At 29.9% G+C, this 18,329-nt stretch overlaps 2 protein-coding genes across 8 annotated transcripts in view; both read left to right on the forward strand.

Annotated features, from left to right (window-relative positions):
- LOC111630785 overlaps positions 1–18,329 on the forward strand; it is a 137,917-nt gene that overhangs the window by 62,224 nt on the left and 57,364 nt on the right. For 5 of the 7 annotated variants that reach the window (XM_023374935.1, XM_023374938.1, XM_023374934.1 and 2 more), the window contains one exon: positions 10,515–15,775. In XM_023374935.1, the coding sequence (XP_023230703.1) occupies positions 10,661–15,775 (5,115 nt within the window). In that variant the 5' untranslated portion in view covers positions 10,515–10,660. The remainder of the gene's footprint in view (positions 1–10,514; positions 15,776–18,329) is intronic. The other 2 variants (XM_023374940.1, XM_023374939.1) reach the window with 1 other exon arrangement.
- On the forward strand, positions 5,851–7,258 carry LOC111630784 (KRAB-A domain-containing protein 2-like). Its single transcript, XM_023374932.1, has 4 exons — positions 5,851–5,986; positions 6,232–6,562; positions 6,606–6,884; positions 7,006–7,258. The coding sequence occupies exons 1-4, from the start codon at positions 5,851–5,853 to the stop codon at positions 7,256–7,258; spliced, it is 999 nt and encodes a 332-aa protein (XP_023230700.1).

Here is an 18,329-nt window from a genome sequence, read left to right on the forward strand (position 1 = left end):
GTACAGAAATAATAGGTTATTTTTTATTGTATGTATTTCCTGAAAATATTTAATATATGATTTAAAATGCATTTATCTTCGCTGATTTGATTTTCATTAGCATCTAATATTCTCATTCAAAAATAACAATGAATTTGATTTAGTTGTATATGAATCAAATTCATATATGATATGAAATATAAAACTTATATTAAAAAATTTTTAAAGAAACTGTTATGCTTTTACTGATTCTACTTCATTAAACAGCTGAAAATAATTGTCTATTGGTGTCCCTTTTTCTTTTCTGCATATCCTCTAAACCACTTTTTGCCAAGTTGTAGGAGTCTGTTTTGACAACTGCCAACTTAAGAAATAGGACTAGACATTACATTGAGTTCAATGGCTGCCATGACAGTTTGCATTATTATCCAAGTGGCACTGGGGCCCACTAGAGTGGTGATTAACATCCCTGCCCTGTCTATTCATGTCATTGCCCAACAGTATGTGCAGATGTCCTAGTGACTGCCTATTCACATGATTTTATGAACTCACATCATTGACCATAACATGTATATTAGATAGGTGAAAAAGTTTTTAATTGAAAACTTATTGTTATTCCTTTGAAAATTAATTCAAATTTACTTTGAAATATATTTTAATATTTAAAATTTTCAAATCAACATATAAATAAGTTATTTATCAATTACTTTTAATTAAAGAGTTGTTATATTTTTGTTTAAGTTGTTTTATTCTTAATAATAATATACCAAATTTTAAGAAAAATACAAATTTATGTATAATATTTTTGTATATCAAAAATAATCTAATTTTATTCAAATTTAATTACTTTAAACTGTTAAAATAATAATAATTTGAGACTTTCTTCCATCTTCATTTTTGAGATTCAGATTCCCAAAACAAATTGTTATGTGAACCACTGCCAAGTAATTTTTTACTTGGTTTTTTAAAAGTTGAAAATGTTTCCACTGCCTCAATTTTATTATGTCCCATTTTAAACTTGTATAAAAAATATATTGTGCATTTCTACAGAAAAATATAACAAAAATAACTTGATAATCAAAGAAGAGTGATGAGCATAATAAATGTTATTTAAAATTTATAACAGACCAGAAATACACTTTACATCATTTTCACTAATTGTAGTCAATTTTCAACACAGTCAAAACAGCAATTTTATGTAGTATAACCTAATATTAATAATGATTGATCCATTCTCTTAAATAATACTTACTTCTGCTTTATGGAATTATTTTTACTATTAAAAATATATAGAAATATTTTTAGTTTGCTACTTTCAAATCTTTTTGTTCTTTTAAATAATAAAACATAACATTTTATTAAATGTAAAATTTTTCCAAACTTTTTGTTTTGTATTAATATTAGTCTTATCATTTTAAAATAGATTAGAGTTACCTTAAATTAAATTAATTTCATGCAGATGACCTGCATGGACATACATCCTACAAAAATTACTAGAATTAAAATAAAACTTTCACGTAACCTGTACGAAGGCATACTCTGCAACTCAGAATTGACTGTTAAAAACATGATATTTGTATGCAGTTTAGAAGGTTCCATTTCAAATATTTTCGTTTTTCCCCTTGTTTCTTTTATTTCACTTTCAAAAGGAATCTACCAAAAATGCTGAATGATAAAAATTTTTGCTTCATTTCTGCTTTATTTATCTAATAATAATTATTATTATTATAACATTGTGAATATCATGCTCAGCTGATACTGGTTCCAAGTGCTATGCTGGATTAAAGTCAGAGTAGCTACCCAAACAAGTGTATCATTAAGCTGTGTTATTGGTATGTGTGTCAACATCTAGAAACTTCCTAACAATGTGACATGTATTCAATATTGCAGCTTTCTGTAGTGCCATGTGATCTTACTGCATTTGTCAATGAGAGTGATGTCAGATCTATTGTGATGAATTATTTTATCTGTGATTATGGCTCTGTTGTAGTCTGCCAGAATTATAGCTTTATGTAGTCTTGATGTTTCTTGTTTTTTGTGGAAAAACTTCCTCAGTGTCCAGTCTCAGAATTTATTTGTAGTGCAGATTAACTATATTAGTAAAGCCATGGCCACATTCTTTACAAGGAAGAGATAGTCTTTCTACAGATGATTTTGGGTGATATTGTTTATGCATAGTAAGTGTCATTGTTGTTTTCCTTTTTTCCTTTGGAGGTGTTTAAGATCTGTGTGTGTTCAGTGTATAACTCCAAAAAATAAGTGAATACAGGGACAACATGTATATTAATAGCTTTAATAGTATGTTTTGCATTTAGGTGTGTTTTTAGTACTGCATGTAATCTGTTCTGGTATTCAAGTGTTAATCTTTGTTTTATCTGTGCATGTTTGTAAGTTTGGCTTGTTGGAATCCTAAATATTTTTAAGATTCTCCTTCCATGGATTCAATAAAATCTCCACTTCTGAGTACAAAGTCTCCTTTTTTCAGAATTCCTTTTTCAATATATGGTGTTTTGCATTTGTCTACACCAAACTTCATTTGTATATCATTTGAGTATGTGCGTGTAGTTTGTAAGAAATGATAATGCAGATTTTGTGTGGATGCATTAAGTTCAATATCATCCATGTACATGAGGTGTAATAATGTGAACTGTTGTATCTGATATTGCAACCATAGTGTTTTGTTCAATGTATTAGATAAAGGATTAAGTGCAAGGCAGAACCAAAGAGGACTCAAGGAATTTCTTTGAAAAATTTCTTGCCTGATGTATATTTGATTTATGTGAGTGTTATTGAGGTTGTTCTCCAGTGAAGCATGGTAAAAAGCAAAGAAACTAATTAGTGGGGGATGAATTTGCAAAGTATGTGCAGCAGCCAAATGTGTGAGATACTGTCAAATGCTTTTCTATAATCAATGTATGCTATAGGATAAGAGTCAATGAGTAGTAGTTCTTTGCAACCTTTGTGATTTCTATGGCAGCCTTTTTGTTGTTCTATAAAAATGTTGTGTTCATTAATATGACTATATATTTTATTTTCAATGCAAGAGTTAAGAATCTTGTAAGGGTATTCGAATACATGTAATTGGTCTGTACTGTGCAGTGTCTTTTGGTGGTGGTGTACAGTGTTTTTGTACTGTGTTTTCTCATGTAGGTGATGCCCTACATGAGAAAAATTTGCATGATTGGTCAATTGATGATGATATGAGTTAAATGTTTAGCTAGTTTCAGGTGCAGGATGTAAATTTTTTATACCAGAAATTGTGAATGTTGTCTACAAAGCTAGACTCCAACTAATGCCAAATTCTGTCAGGTTAATTACTAAATAAATATGGCTAATTACTAAATAAATTATACAACCAATTTGGCACTAGAGAGAGGCATTAGGCATCATCTCTTAATAACTTTAATAATTATAATTATTAAAGTTATTAACCCCTCCTTCTAGTGCCAAATTGGTTGCATAATTTATTTAGTAATTAGCCATATCTAGCCTGATAGAATTCGGCATCGGTTGGAGTCTAGCTTTATAGTATATCGGGGTTTAGCATTGTTATTTATAGAATGTAGTCTACTCAGTTGTGTGCTTTCTGCATTGTGCAACAGATGTCCTGTGTATTTATTTCAACACAATGCAAACTAAGTGTATCCTGTATGTCTTTGCTCTCCTCTTTAATCCAGTCTGCATTAGCATTGCACTTGACAGCAGTAGACCAAAAAGAAGATTAATAATTTGTGAGTTTTTCTTCAGTTGGTATGCCATTGTGCTGGCAATCTGAAATAGATTTGGTATTAATTTGTCTGTAGAAGATTTTTTTCGTTGTTTGTGAATAATTTATTTTGTTGTTTCCATACAGAGCAAATTTTGTATCATTGGAGTCGCCATGCTTTGGCTGCAAGTTTTTGTTTCAGTATGTTAATGTATTCTGCTATGTGTTGTTTGTGCTTAATATGTGTTTTAATTTTCTTGAAAATTTTTTTAGTTGTTTCATTAATTTAAGTGTTGTTTTGTTGTTAGCATATTGTGTCAACCTGCCTAGCTGCTGTCTAATATTTTTATTTGTATTTCTTTTCTTCTTTGCCAAGCAGGCTTCTGTGGGGTTTTTGATTTGTATGCTTCTGTCTGTGGATGTAGTTTTATTCCATGGTAGATCACTATTGTGACTGCACCTGCATAAACTAGTGTGCGAATGTCTGATTGTGTAAAATATAATAGTGCAATCTGGTAATATGTAAGTGTTCACATAATAGTTTTCCCTCCTAGCTTGGAAGTGTTGATTTTGAGAATACATGGCCATTATTCAGGATCAGTGCCTGTAAATTTAGTGAGTGCTTCTTGGAAAAGAAGAGAGAGTATGAATTAAACTTAAATCTACTTCAGGCAATCAAGAAATGTTGATATTGTCAGCATTATTATTATTATTTTGGGTTTAGTGGGTTATAGGGTTATACTCGGTTGGCACTGTTGCTGTGTTCTATGCTGGACCAGAGTCAAGGCATAGCAACCAAAACAAAACAAAAATTAAATAAATGTGTCAGTGTGCTTCTGTATTCAGAAATTTCCTAAACAATATGACATGTATTCAATATAGTGTCCTTCTGTAGTGTGGTGTATGTTCTGTTCAACTGTATTGTTCTCAGGCTTTTGTTTAGTGTGTATGGTATGACACCTGTAGAGGAGAGAATAATGGGTATAATAAGCACCCTATCCATCTTCCACAGCTCTTATTTCCTGGATGAGTTCGGTGTACTTGCTGATTTTTTTCAGTGCATGTGTTTTGTACATTGTGACATTGTAATGGATTTGTCTATAATGTATCTGATTTTATTGTATTGTTTGTCTGTGAGTTTGATGACTATTATTATTATTAACATCACAAATTTAAAGCAATAAACACATATGTTATTCCAACACTCGTTCACTGTGAGTGGTGAAACAACATATGTACTGTTTGTATATGTTACCGCCAAACCTGATTTCAGGCCAAGCTACACGAGTCAGGATATACTAGTTTAGCCCAGGACAATCTAGTTTGGCCTTAATACTTTAGACTTAACTAGTTTGACCTAGGCCAAACTGATTTATTCATTGCAAGTGATAAAATAAACACATTGGTACCTGTTAATGCGGGGATTTCCCTCTCGTTCCCCTTTCTATCATGCTTTCGTTGTCTATTTGTGTTTTTCATGAACTATAGAGGGCCTGCATTTTACAAAATGGCTACTTTATCTGGGTCATTTGTAACTAGTAATGTAAAATTAATCATATATTACTGTCTGATATAATCATATATATCATAAAAACAGCATGCCTCTGAACCTTAAAAGTACAATTCCAGGATATTTTAATGCAAACACAAACATTTTTTATCTACACAGGAGATCTTCCTCAGGTTAAAGTTTTCTCAAATGGAATGCAGAAATGGAACATTCTTAAGATTATTTGAAAAATGTATAACCGAGAATTTTAAAAAAATTTTTAAATATGAACCATATGATATATGCTGCTTATAGCTGATAATCGAGAAATTTTATAGAAGGAGAACAATTATTGCTAGCGGGACATGTCATTACGTGGTATCAAAACAAATGAGTGAGATCATTCTATACATATTTGTGCCCTTTGTGTTAAAAAACATTAGCTCTGACATCCCCCACAAAATTACTGGCATTTTAAACTTTAAGGAAAAATCCTTTAAAATTGACAGCATAACTTGTTCATATAAAGCTGGACAATCAGCAAACTTTTGCCAATTCTTAACGGTCTAATCCATCTTTCAGAATTTGGAGAAGCTAATAAATATAGCTGACCGATTTTCGAATAATCATATATTTTTCATGTGGGAATAGACTAAAACTTATATTGGGCTCCCGTATGGCTTTGAAATTTCAATTTGAAACTCAACAGAGAGCTTCTCTATCGCTATTTATCTTTACTGCTAATACAAAAGAAGATTCAAATGGCCCAGATAAAATAGTTTTATTTTTAAACACCAGAGGGCAAGCATTCGGTGAAAAATGAGAATTCACTCTTACGCGCAGTCGTGTTGTGACTTGTGTACCTATGTGCAATTTGTAAAGCTGTATTAATTTGATTTTTTGAATGTATCTAGTTTAAAAGTTTTGTGTTGTTTTCATAATGTTATGGATGAGTCATCATCTAGTGTTCAAGTTGATCAGTTAAAATGGAGAGAGCAGTTTTTAAAAGAAATTTTGCAAAGTGAAAATATAAAATCTTCTCATTTTAATGTTTTAGCAAAGGATAAATACTTAGATCTTATCCTACAAGTGGAAGAGGCTGAAAAAGCTCAAGTTAAGACACCGCTTCATCAAAGGCGATTAAAAAGGTTTGCAACTTTAAACATTGGTTCTGTTAAAAAACTTGTTGCCTGTAGTGAAGGGAACATAAAATACTTTATTCTGGCTGAGGAATTGTATGATATTATTGATGCAGCTCACAGAGCTGTCAGACGTGACAGATTATTGGCTGAGACATCTTTAAAATATGCTAATATCACAAAACAGATGATTAACCTTTATTTATCAATGTGTGTAACATGTCAAGAAAAGAAGACAAAAAAGGAGAGGTTTAGTTTCTAAGCCAATTTTACATTCTGAAATGAACAGTAGGTGCCAAGTGGATCTCATTGATTTTCAGACTCAACCTGATGGAAAGTTTAAATTTATCATGGTCTACCAAGACCACTTGACCAAGTTTATTTTGCTTCGTGCTTTAGAATCTAAACAAGCTGAAGAAGTAGCCTACCATTTGAATGACATATTTTTGACAATAGGTGCCCCATGTATTTTGCAGTCAAACAATGGAGGAGAATTCATCAATTGTATTATATGTGAAATAGCATGTCTTTGGCCAGAAGATAGTACATGGAAAATCATGGCACATCCAAAGTCAGGGCTCAGTTGAGAGAGCCAACCAAGATGTCGAGAAGATGATCAGTTGTTGACTAAAAGATAATCAATCGACTAAATGGTCAGAAGGCTTGAGGTATGTACAATTTATGAAAAACAGGGCCTATCATTCGGGCATAAAACAATCATCTTACAAAGCTATGTTTGGAGTTGAACCCAGAGTTGGTCTTTCAATATCATCACTACTACCAGAAATAATAAAGGATATTCAAGATGAAGATGACTTTCAAAAACTTATTGAAACCGATTTAACCCATAGACAGACAAATTATCATAATGATTCGGGAGATGATAGTGATGGTAATGATACTGAAACTTCTAAAATTAGTGATGATATCCAAAAGGCAAGATAAACAGCTGCTGAAAACCTTCAGAAACATGCAAAAAAAATGAAATCTGCTTCTGACAAATCGCATCCGCCATCTAAAGTGGGAGATAATGTGACTGTGCCGATTCCTGATGTAGACAGAGGAAGGGACAACCTAAGAAATGTTATTAACATTGTTCTTGAAATAAACAATGAAGGCCTGTACAAAATTGGAACTAAGCATGGAATATTGCAGACACTCTATTGCAAGTTAGTTATGCATGTTATTATTTATTTTTTCTCAAATTACTTTAAAAAAATAAATTATTTTTTAATGACATTGTTACTCAATTTCACTGTCAAATCTGAACTGATTTCGATGATTATTGTTTTTATATTTGGAAGAGGTATTCAAGTTTTATGAATTTTTTCAGAGGGGGTTTTTGTATAATATTTACTTACAATGAAGGCCTGATAAAGATCTTCGAAGAAAAAAGCGCAATGTTAAACGCCGTTTTGTTTGATCTAAAAAGCATAAGTATGTTATGTAATTTGGTCAAAATAAAATATTTGTTTATTACAGAACTGAATTTGACCTTTGTACTCAAAAATTTCTACAAGAAAGTGATGTTAATCAAGATGTTCAAATCTCACTAAGGACTGCAGCTACCAAACATTCAGTTGGGACAGGACAAGGTTTTATGAGGTACACTTGTACCAAAAACTGTGCTACAAATAGTTGCCAGTGTAAAAAAAAATGATTTTGTGTAATTCATAATGCCACCACAGTACACCCTGTAAAAATAAATAAAAGATTAAATATTTTATATGCTACACTAAGAAGCACAAATAAGTTAATTTTTAATTTTAGTTTGACTCTAAAAATTATTTTTATTATTTTGTTTGAATTTTTGAAAATATTTTCGAAAGTTAATTGCCTTTAAAAGTGCATGGCTTAAAAAAAAATACAAACTGATAAGTACTGATTAGCTTATTTTTATTTTGTAGTTTTGTACAAGTGTTGTGCCACTTCTAATCAATACTGTTTTTATAATTAAGTAGACTGTTTGAATAAATATTGTTCATTTAATTGATTGCTTAATTTTATTTTAACCATTAACATACTTGAACAATAATTCTAAATCAGTTCAGCCTAGGTCAAAGTAGTTAAGCCTAAAGTATTTAGGCCAAAATATAATATCCTGATACGTATAGGACAAATCTGTTTGGCCTGAAATCGGGTTTTGCCAGTAACAAATACATCTTTCTTGCTGAGATAAACTTTAAAATTTTTCTAATTAATTTTTTTGTCAACAATATCCAATAACATGGATTCAAGATTTGATCATCCAGCTTTTTATTCTGTGTAAAGAAGTAATGTACAAAAAAAGCTAGTCAGTCTCTAAATGGTTCTCTGAGAGCCATTATCAGATATTTATCAGCTTTCAAGATAAAGGTTGAAGTAGTAGTGTCTACAAATATCAATTGAAGTGTGGATTGATGTAGAGAGAACTAAAGACATGGCATATTGAATGAAATGAAAGAATACAATATAATATAAAAGCTTTGAAACAGCAAATGTTGGTTAGAATCCAAAGCTTTTATCTATTCTGTATTTTACCTGAAGATGGTCTTTAAAAAAGATTTTAAAATATTTATAATTAAAAGNTCCAAAAGTTCACAGTAATAGACAGCATTGATGGTCTTTCCTCTTTCTAGGTAGTCAATAAAGATGATGCCTTTAGCATCCCAAAAAACCGAGGCCATCACTTTCCCTGCTGATGGAACTGTCTTTGCCTTCTTTGGTGGTGACGAACTGTGATGTTTCCATTGCTTTGACTGTTTTTTTTTTGTTTCGGGAGTGTAGTAATGGAGCCATGTTTCGTCAGTAATCACAAACTGACGCAAGAAATCCTGTGGGTTTTACTGGTAGAAGTCCAAACACTCCTTTGACATCAAAGTGCGAACATGTTTTTACTCAGCGGTCAGCAGACACGGCATCCACCTTGCTGAGACCTTCGTCATACCCAAATTTTCTGTTAGGATGTGGTGCACTTGGTTGACAGAGATGCCTGTTGTCTCAGCTATCTCACGCATTTTCAAACAGTGATCTGCTAATACCAAATCGTGAACTTTGTCGATATTTTCTTCAGTGACAGCAGTTGACGGCCATCCACTGTGAGGGTCTTCTTCCACACACACTCTGCCAGATTTAAAAAGGGCTGTCCATTTTTTCACAGTGGTGTATGAAGGAGCAGACTCTCCCAAAACTTCATTCATGTCAGCTTTGATTTGAGATGGGGTCAACCCTTTTTTTATCAGGTATTTTATGACTGCACGAGTCTCTGTCTTCTCCATTTTTGACAAAGCATGTGCAGACTGACTATCTGCTAAGCTGTTGTGGCAAAACTTTATGACAAAACAAGCGGAAATTTGGTATCGTATCTTTAGCAAAGATGGCTTAATTATTCCCGCCAAAAATTAAATTGATCGCAGTGCCGCATATAGACAAGGCTGTGAACTTTCTGAACAGCCCTCATAAAATACATGTTTAATATAAAAAATAATGATTGAAGATATTTTAAAAATATGTTGAAAGCAGAGAGATGATGATATGTGTATATAATTGTTTAATGTTAAGTGAATAAAAAAAATTCTTTAATTAATGAATTAGTTTATAAAAGTAATTTCTTTAGACTAATAATTTTTAAAGCAACTTTTATGTTAAATTATAAATCCTAGTAGTTTAAAAAAAAAAGTGTTAAATGAAATGGTAGAACTGCTTTTCTAACAGACTTAAAATTTGTTTATTTGCAGTTTTACCATTTCATTTCATCAAAAATGGAATCAGAAATACAAATACAGAAAACTGAAATGCTTCAATAAAAAATCAGTAGAGGATCAACATTTATTGGAATCACATTTATCATTTCTAGCAAGATTATAGGTAAATAATAGGAAACAAATTTTCAGTAATGAAGGACAAATTTCTTAAAATTAATTATTTGGTAGATGAATTTATTACAAAAAAATGCTTAGTAAAATTAATTTGTTATGAACAAATGTTTCAAGATGCTGATAATTAACATACTGTATATCTTAAGTATTTCATAGACAGGAAATAAAACTTTCTAATTACCGTGTTTCCCCGAAAATAAGACATCCGCAGAAAATAAGACTTAGCACAGATTTTGCTGAATTGCGAAATATAATACCTCCCCCCGAAAGTAAGACCTAGCGAAGTTTTTTTTAGTCGTAACGGTCATCGACAGATGGTTGAAAGTGGCCGTTGGCTTTTTNAGACTTTTATTGTTATGGAAATTAAGAAGATGCTACTTATGCAAAGATGGTCAATAGAAAATTTTAATATTGGAATTATAAAGAAGAAATCAACATGAACATTTAAAACTGTGAAAAAACTATATATATTTTTTGATGTCTTGAGATAATGGATTCAGACATTTCTGAAAATCTAGATAACAGTTGTGATATAAATATTTCAAACAGCTTTGTATTCAAAGCAAAAGGACCTCATGATACTCCTAGACCATGGGTATGTAAATTATGCCAATTTCCATTTAAATTCAAAGGAAATTTGTTAGAACATATGCGCTTTTTTCATCTGAAAGGAAAAGTTCCTTGTAATTATTGTGAGAAAACATTTCCCACATCAAATCATTTACGTAAGCATATGAAGGAGCATGCTTTTCAAAGAAATAGATGTCCTCATTGTGGAACAAAACTTGATGACATAAATTGTACATATGACGTACACCTTAACTTTTGCAAACGCCGCCCAAAAGTTCCATTACGTAGTTGTGAAGGAATGAAAGTAACTGCTACCAATGGTATATCATCAAAACGTAAAAAGATTATAAATAATAATCATATTCATTCTTGGCAATGTATTGAATGCAACATTCAGTTTATGGATAAAGAATCATTCAATAAACATGAATGTCTTTCAGCTGCATCACCTTCTAAATCATCTAAATTAGATATTGCATCTAATATTTCAGAAAACATTCCAACTATGGATGAAATTCTCTCAGTTAATTTATCAAATATAGAATCAAGTAATCCAATAAGTCCAGAATCATTAAGTTCTGTTGAATCTAGTATTCAGATAAATACATCAAATTCATCAAATGACTCATCAAATACTCCAAAGTCAGATATAATTTTCTCAATTAATTCAGCAAATGAAGAAACACACAATCATTTGAATTCTGATTTATCTAATTCTACTGATTCTAGTATTCATTTAAATACATCTAACTGTTCTAAACTTGCTAATATTCTTTCTGATAATTCTAAGAATTCAGATGAACCAATTCATCCATTATCTGATATTTCAAAATTAGATTCTAATAATATATCAAATGTCAATGAAAATATTTCAATAAATCCAATTAATTGTGAAAAATTCTCAGAAAATTCTCCAAAACCAAGTATTTCTACAAGTATCTCACAGTCATTAACTTTAGTCAATACTCTTGCAGTTAATTCAACAATTTCAAATTTAAGTACTACTTGTTCATCCTCTGAAACTTCAAAATTAGATTCTGTAAAATCTGACAATGTTGTGAATATAACTAGTCCTGTAACAATACCAAGTTCTTTAATTGCACATTCTGTTTCCACTAGAGATTTGGCTAAAACGAGTTTTTCAGAGTCATCTAATCATTCTTCACTTGAAATTAAACTTTGCAATTCAACAAACTTGAATAATTCTGGTACAGAGAAAACAACAATTACTAAGAGATATAAGGAGACACCTTCAAATACAACAAATTTATGTAATGAAATTTCAGTATCAAGTATAAATACTTCTAATTCTTCAAAATTTGATAATGGTTTGTTTACAGATGAATTATCAAATGTAAAAACGAATATTTCATTACCAAATATAGCATCTAATTTTTCAGGACTAAATATTCTCCCATTAAATTCAACAGTTTCAAATTTAAACACTGAAATGCCAAATCTATCAACTACTGCCTATTCTAGATTTGATGTTGATACAATAACTCAAGATTCGTCAAAGGTTAATACTAGTACACCTATAACAGATACAATAACTAGTTCTTCAGGATATAATTCTTTGCTAAATATTAATTCTGTAAATTCAAATTGGGAATCGCTTGGTCTTTCTATGGCAGGTTCATTTACGTCTAATTCCCCAAGATTTATGTCATCATCTACTGAATCACCAAACTCAAATATTCTTCTAAATGGAATTCCAAATTGTTCTAGAGTTTTTGATTCATCAAATACAATGAATTCAAATTTAAACATTAGTAATCCTGGAACAAATACAGTTTATAATTCTTCAAGATTTGATAATAGATCAAATGATTTTTCAACTTCTTTTGTACCTACAGCTGGAATGACACAACCAAATTTGAGTCTTTCACCTAAAAGTTCAAGTTTGCTAGCTTTGGCAAATTTCTGCAATCAGAAGCAGCTCAATACAAAAGACAGTGTTTATTCTTCACATTTGAGAACATTTACAAGAGCCATTGATTCAGTATCTCATAATAAAGAAATTTTATCAAGAACTACAAATTTTAATATTCCATCAATTAATCATAGAAATAATTCCTCAATTCCTAATTTATATAATAATGAACTGAATTTTGCACCTCCTGTTTTTAATTCTTATATGTTTCCATCATCTGGAATAAGGATGACACCACCTGTGAATTTTCCTCAAAATGTTCCAAACTTTTTTAATCCTATGTTAAGCCCTCTAAGGCCACCAACACAATGCTTTCCATATGTAAGAAATTCTGTTGAGAATATAAGTTGTAATCCAAGGAATTCAATTGAAAATATATCATGTAATTCTATTAATGCATCATTTATTCCAAGATTACATCCATATCAATTAAATAAAACAAATTCTGCCAACATCCATTGTATTGAATGTCAATATCCATTTTGTCTCAGTCAGTTAAAATCTCGTGAGATACCTTATCGATGTCCTTATTGTTCAATGGTGTTTAAAAAGATAGAATGTTTAAATAATCATGTAGCATCTGTACATGTGACAAAAACATACCAAAATATAAATTCTCCCACTATATTTAATAGAAATTACAATATTTTATGTTGTGAATACTGCAAGAATAATTTCTGTGATCAAAAATCACTCATTGCTCACATCCAACAGTGTCCATTAAAGAAATGTGATAATTTAGAAATAAAAAGTACATGGGTTTGTAATAATTGTAACAAATATTTTACTTCAAAATTATTACTTTTAGATCATAGTGCATCTTGCAAAATTTCTGTAATGCAAATAAAACCTCAAGCTTATATTGAAAAACCTCAAACTGCAAGTATATCATCAGAACAGGATAAACAGGAAAATAATGAAAGACAAAATTCTTTTACTAATATTAGTCATGATAAATCAGTTGTTTCTCCATTAGAACATAATTTATCTAAGTCTCAAAACATGAGCTGCATAACTTGTGGACATACTATCTATGGTAAAGGAAAACTTTGTGTATTTTGTTGGTTGAAATTTGCACTGAGTCAAGATTTTAAGAAATTAATGAATAGTGATCTAACACTTGCATTTACATCACAAAGCATACTTTATAAACCTATTAGTTCAAAAACTTTTCAATCTGATATTGAAGTTTCAACAGAAATTGCTTGCTGTGATAAATTAAAATTAAAATGTTACTTTTGTGCATGCCACTTCTCTAATATTCCTAGTTTTGAAGCACATTTAGATGATTGCTGTAAAAATAAAGGGTCTGAAAACATAGGTGTAATATGTTGTTATTGCTTAAATATTTTTACAGAGGTATCAGCTTATACAGATCATGCTAAAAATTGCAAAAATTATTTAGCTAATAAATTATCATCAGAAAATACCTCAAATAATATAATGAGGCTTAATGAGAAAGTAGATTTACAACAATCTTTACCTGATAAGAAGATTTGGGAATGCAATAAATGCAATAAAGTTTTTACTACTATACCATTATTTAATGCACATCTTCCATTGTGTAAAATTGATAAACTTAATGATATAAAGAATAAAGTTAAAAGGCTTAATAATAATGTAGATGAACAATTATTAAAATTTCCTGCCAAAGTCAGTTCAAAAACATTTCCTCTTTCAAAGTGTTTTGAAAAGAAAATGTCTTCAGTTAAGTTATATTGTCCACGATGTGGACTTTGTTTTGATAGCAAACAAAAATTGAAGTTCCATCCATGCAAACAAATTTTGAAGCATATGACCTCATGTTCTGTGCATTTAGAGCCTTTGACAGGCAGTAAAATAATGTTAATGGCCCAATTACTGTGTAAAAATGGTCATTCTAAACGAATAGGTACACAAAAGAAACATTGTCTTTCATATCGGCAAAGATATAATGAAATATTTTCGTCATCTAAAATTCTAGTTAATAATTCTACAAACACACAAAAAAATTGTGAATTTAGTGAAAATTTATCCAAAAGTAATTCAAATAAAAAAAGGATTATTGATGATGAAAATTTATTAATTAATGTATTTTCTGATTATGAAAAGAAATTTCATAAGCTTACACAATTTCATACAACAATATATTCTCATAAATTTGTTTGTATATGTGGTCAAGTAAGGCCTTATCTTCAAGCATCAATTCATATGAAAATTCATAAATGTAGTAAAAATCATCAAATGAAATTCTTGAAACCTCTTTGGCCAAGTGAATTCAAAAAATATAACAATTTAACTTGTTTTTCGTGTAAAAATTGCAAGAACATTTTTCAAAATGTTGAATTTTTCACAGGTCATTTAACTTTTTCATATGCATGTAGGACGTTTTACAGACAAATGGCCAAAAAGAGGAAAAAACTGAAAAAACCAGTAAAAAGTAAAATTATTCATAAACCAAATAATGTAAATATTTGTCATAATTCTTTTTCAGAAATATGTACATCTAAACACAATGAACAAAGTGAAGAAAAAATATATCAGTTATCTGATAAATCTAGTGTAGAAACTTGTAAGATGGTGGTACATAATAATATAGTTAAAAAAGAATCTTCCTTAAATGAACCAATTCCTAGTTTATCTTCTATAGAGTTTGCAGATAAAATTGCTAAGTGCATAAAAGAAATGTCTTCCAGGAGTATTGCACAAGAAAAACAAAAAAAACAAGAATCTTTGAAGAGCACTTTAGACTCTAAGAACAAAATTGTTAAACTATCAAACTGTGATGGTTGGATGGTTGAATTTGATTCTGCTACTGGAGACTGGAGATACAATACGGTATTAAAGTACATTTGTGCAACTTGTTATAAATCTTTACTTTCCAAAACAAGTTTAATTGATCATTTGAAAAAAGAGCACAATATACATGGTGTTATAAAACTTTCAGTCATAAAGAAACAAAAGTCCAGTGATAGTGTTTCTAATGAATGCAAAGAGAAGAAAGATTATTCTGTAAATATTGAACCAATTGAACGTTCCTCATGGTCTCCTATCATCACAAATACGTTTTCACTCAGTTTATCAAGTTTTGAATGTCAAGTTTTGAATAATGGTAAGAAAAATGTAAGTATAATAATGTATGATTGATTTGAAAAATTTCATTAATACAAATATTTATAAAAACTTTTCATTTTTAAATTTAGTACATATGCAAAAACATAGTTTCCATGTTTTTGCATATGTGAAATTAAGCTAAAATCTAATTATAAATATAAAGTTTTTCTAAATTAAATTTACAATTAATGAATAAATTCCTAATTCAATAAGTAAATCTGGTAAATTTTAATATAAAAATGACACACTCAACCTTTCTAAGTAGCAAAAATTCCTTTAATAACTAATGTTTTCAATCGTATTGAAAGACCATCTTCAGGTTTACAAAGATTCCATTGAATGTTGTAAGTCTAACAATTTAGAATGCACGAAAATAGAACATAAGTTTTGCAATGCTGAACATTTTAAATTAAAACAAAATAAAGTAATATAAATGAACATTATAAATACAATAAAATAGAAATAAAATAAATAAATTATAAAATATATAAATGTTTCCCTTGAGCAGAGAAAAAAAAAAACAAAAGTTACAAATAAATGTAAACAAGAAATAAAAAAAAAAACAGTAAAGATGCATATATATGTGATTAAAAAAATTCTTTCAAGTTACTGGGGTGTTGATCTAAAACCATGCCTTCCATGTGGAAGATAGCATGTTGTGGTGTAATTTTTATCTCCTTGTTTATATTTATTTGTAACTTTTGTTTTGCTCTCGAGGATAACATTTATTTTACATTTTTGTATTTATAGTATTTTTTTGCATTTTATTTTTTGTTTCAACTTAAAATTTTAAACATTCCCAAAGCTTATGTTCTATTTTCTTGTGTTCTAAATTGTGAGATTTACATCTTTCAATAACACAGAAAATGTTAATTATTAAGACTTTTTGCTACTTAACCAGTTGTGAGTGTCCCAATTGGTAAATTTTAATATACAGTATTAAATAAGTAATTATTAAAGATTTCTGTTGTTGTTGTTACTGAATTAAATTACTGTTTAAATAAAGTTACATATTAAATTATTTATAATAAGAAAAATAAATATAACAAAATTTTATACAGTGCTAATGATAAAAGATATGTTCATAAAACCAGTATTTTATTTTAATTAAATATTTCAAATTATATGTAATAGACATGTACAGGATATGCTGGCATTATATGATAAAAGATAAAGATTTTTATTTATTTTGGCAAAATAAAAATATTTCTGAATGTAGAAGTTGAAGTTTTTGTTTAAAGACAAAAATTTTAATATTGTTAGATGCTGTTTTTTTTTAACTCTCTCCGCCCTGTCGGTCATTAAGGGGCCTCTTATAGCAAGCCTGTTATGGGTTTGGCCAGGCCCACAATGGGGAGGCTGGGTGGTAAAGACAGGCCAACATATCTGGTTGAACCCCCAAAAAAATTCCTGGGATTTTTCAACCCATCTTGATTCAATCCCGGGTCCCCAGAGTGGTAGGCTGCCACCTTGATCGCTCAGCCATCCAACCATCTATTGTTAGATGCTCTGTAATGTACAGTACAGTACATAAGATATTCTTCATTAAAACCTTCAAAAAATCTCCAGTTACCATATATAAATGTTCACAATAATTTCTAAAAATTTTATTCGTCAATTTTTATTAAGCATTTGCTAGAATTTATTATAATTACAAGAAAAAGATAAAAATACCTCTCTTGGATTTACTTGTATACAGATCCCCTAATGGGCTTTCCTTTTTGTTTTTTATTATAGTTGTCTTCATGTCTGCTAGTTATAATAATTTGTTGAAAAAATAAAAATATATTCAATATACTATTGTTGATTTATCTGTTATTTTTATTTTTCTGTTCATTTGATTATCTTCAACCTTATAGCACCAAACCATCTTTGTAGTACCTTCTAAACAATTCTTCAGTAGCTTAATACCTTGATGATAACTAATGTTTTTGATCCTTTAGCTGGATCTTCCTCATGTTGTTCTACAAAATGCTGCCACCATTAAGAGAGCCAAACGATCGGAAAATATTAGAGCCTTAGAATCACTGGAAATATATAAAGCTGAAAAACAAGGGAGAAGCATTCCAAGGATGAAAAACATTTGTCCTAAGCATGGCAGATATTACTTTAAACCACATCCATGCCCTTTAATAACATCAAAATTTAAAATTTTTAAAAGTTTAAAGAAATAACAGTTTGAAATGGGTTTAATATCTTGTATCCCACTTTATAACAATGACATCATGTGACTAATTTAACCTGGAGACATGTTTGATTAGATCCAGCTGAAGGATCAAAATCATTAATCATTACCAAGGTATTATGCTGCTGGAGAATTGTTTAGAAGGTACTACAAGACGGTTTGGTGCTATATTTCCACTCCAGTATTAAAAAGCAGCATGTCACAACACTGTCCTAGTTCTTTGGCTTCTATATCAAGTGAATAAGCAATAGCTTGTCAACTTGATCTGGAGAAAGTAATTGATTGATTTACAAACAAAAAAACGAGAAAACAATTTTGAAATTTTTTATGTATTATTATGTATTTGTTGTGAAACTAAACTTGCATACATTTTGTCAA

This window comes from Centruroides sculpturatus, unplaced genomic scaffold (assembly GCF_000671375.1).
Source record: "Centruroides sculpturatus isolate CEXI.00-Female unplaced genomic scaffold, Cexi_2.0 scaffold657, whole genome shotgun sequence".
Classification (NCBI taxonomy): Eukaryota; Metazoa; Arthropoda; class Arachnida; order Scorpiones; family Buthidae; genus Centruroides; species Centruroides sculpturatus.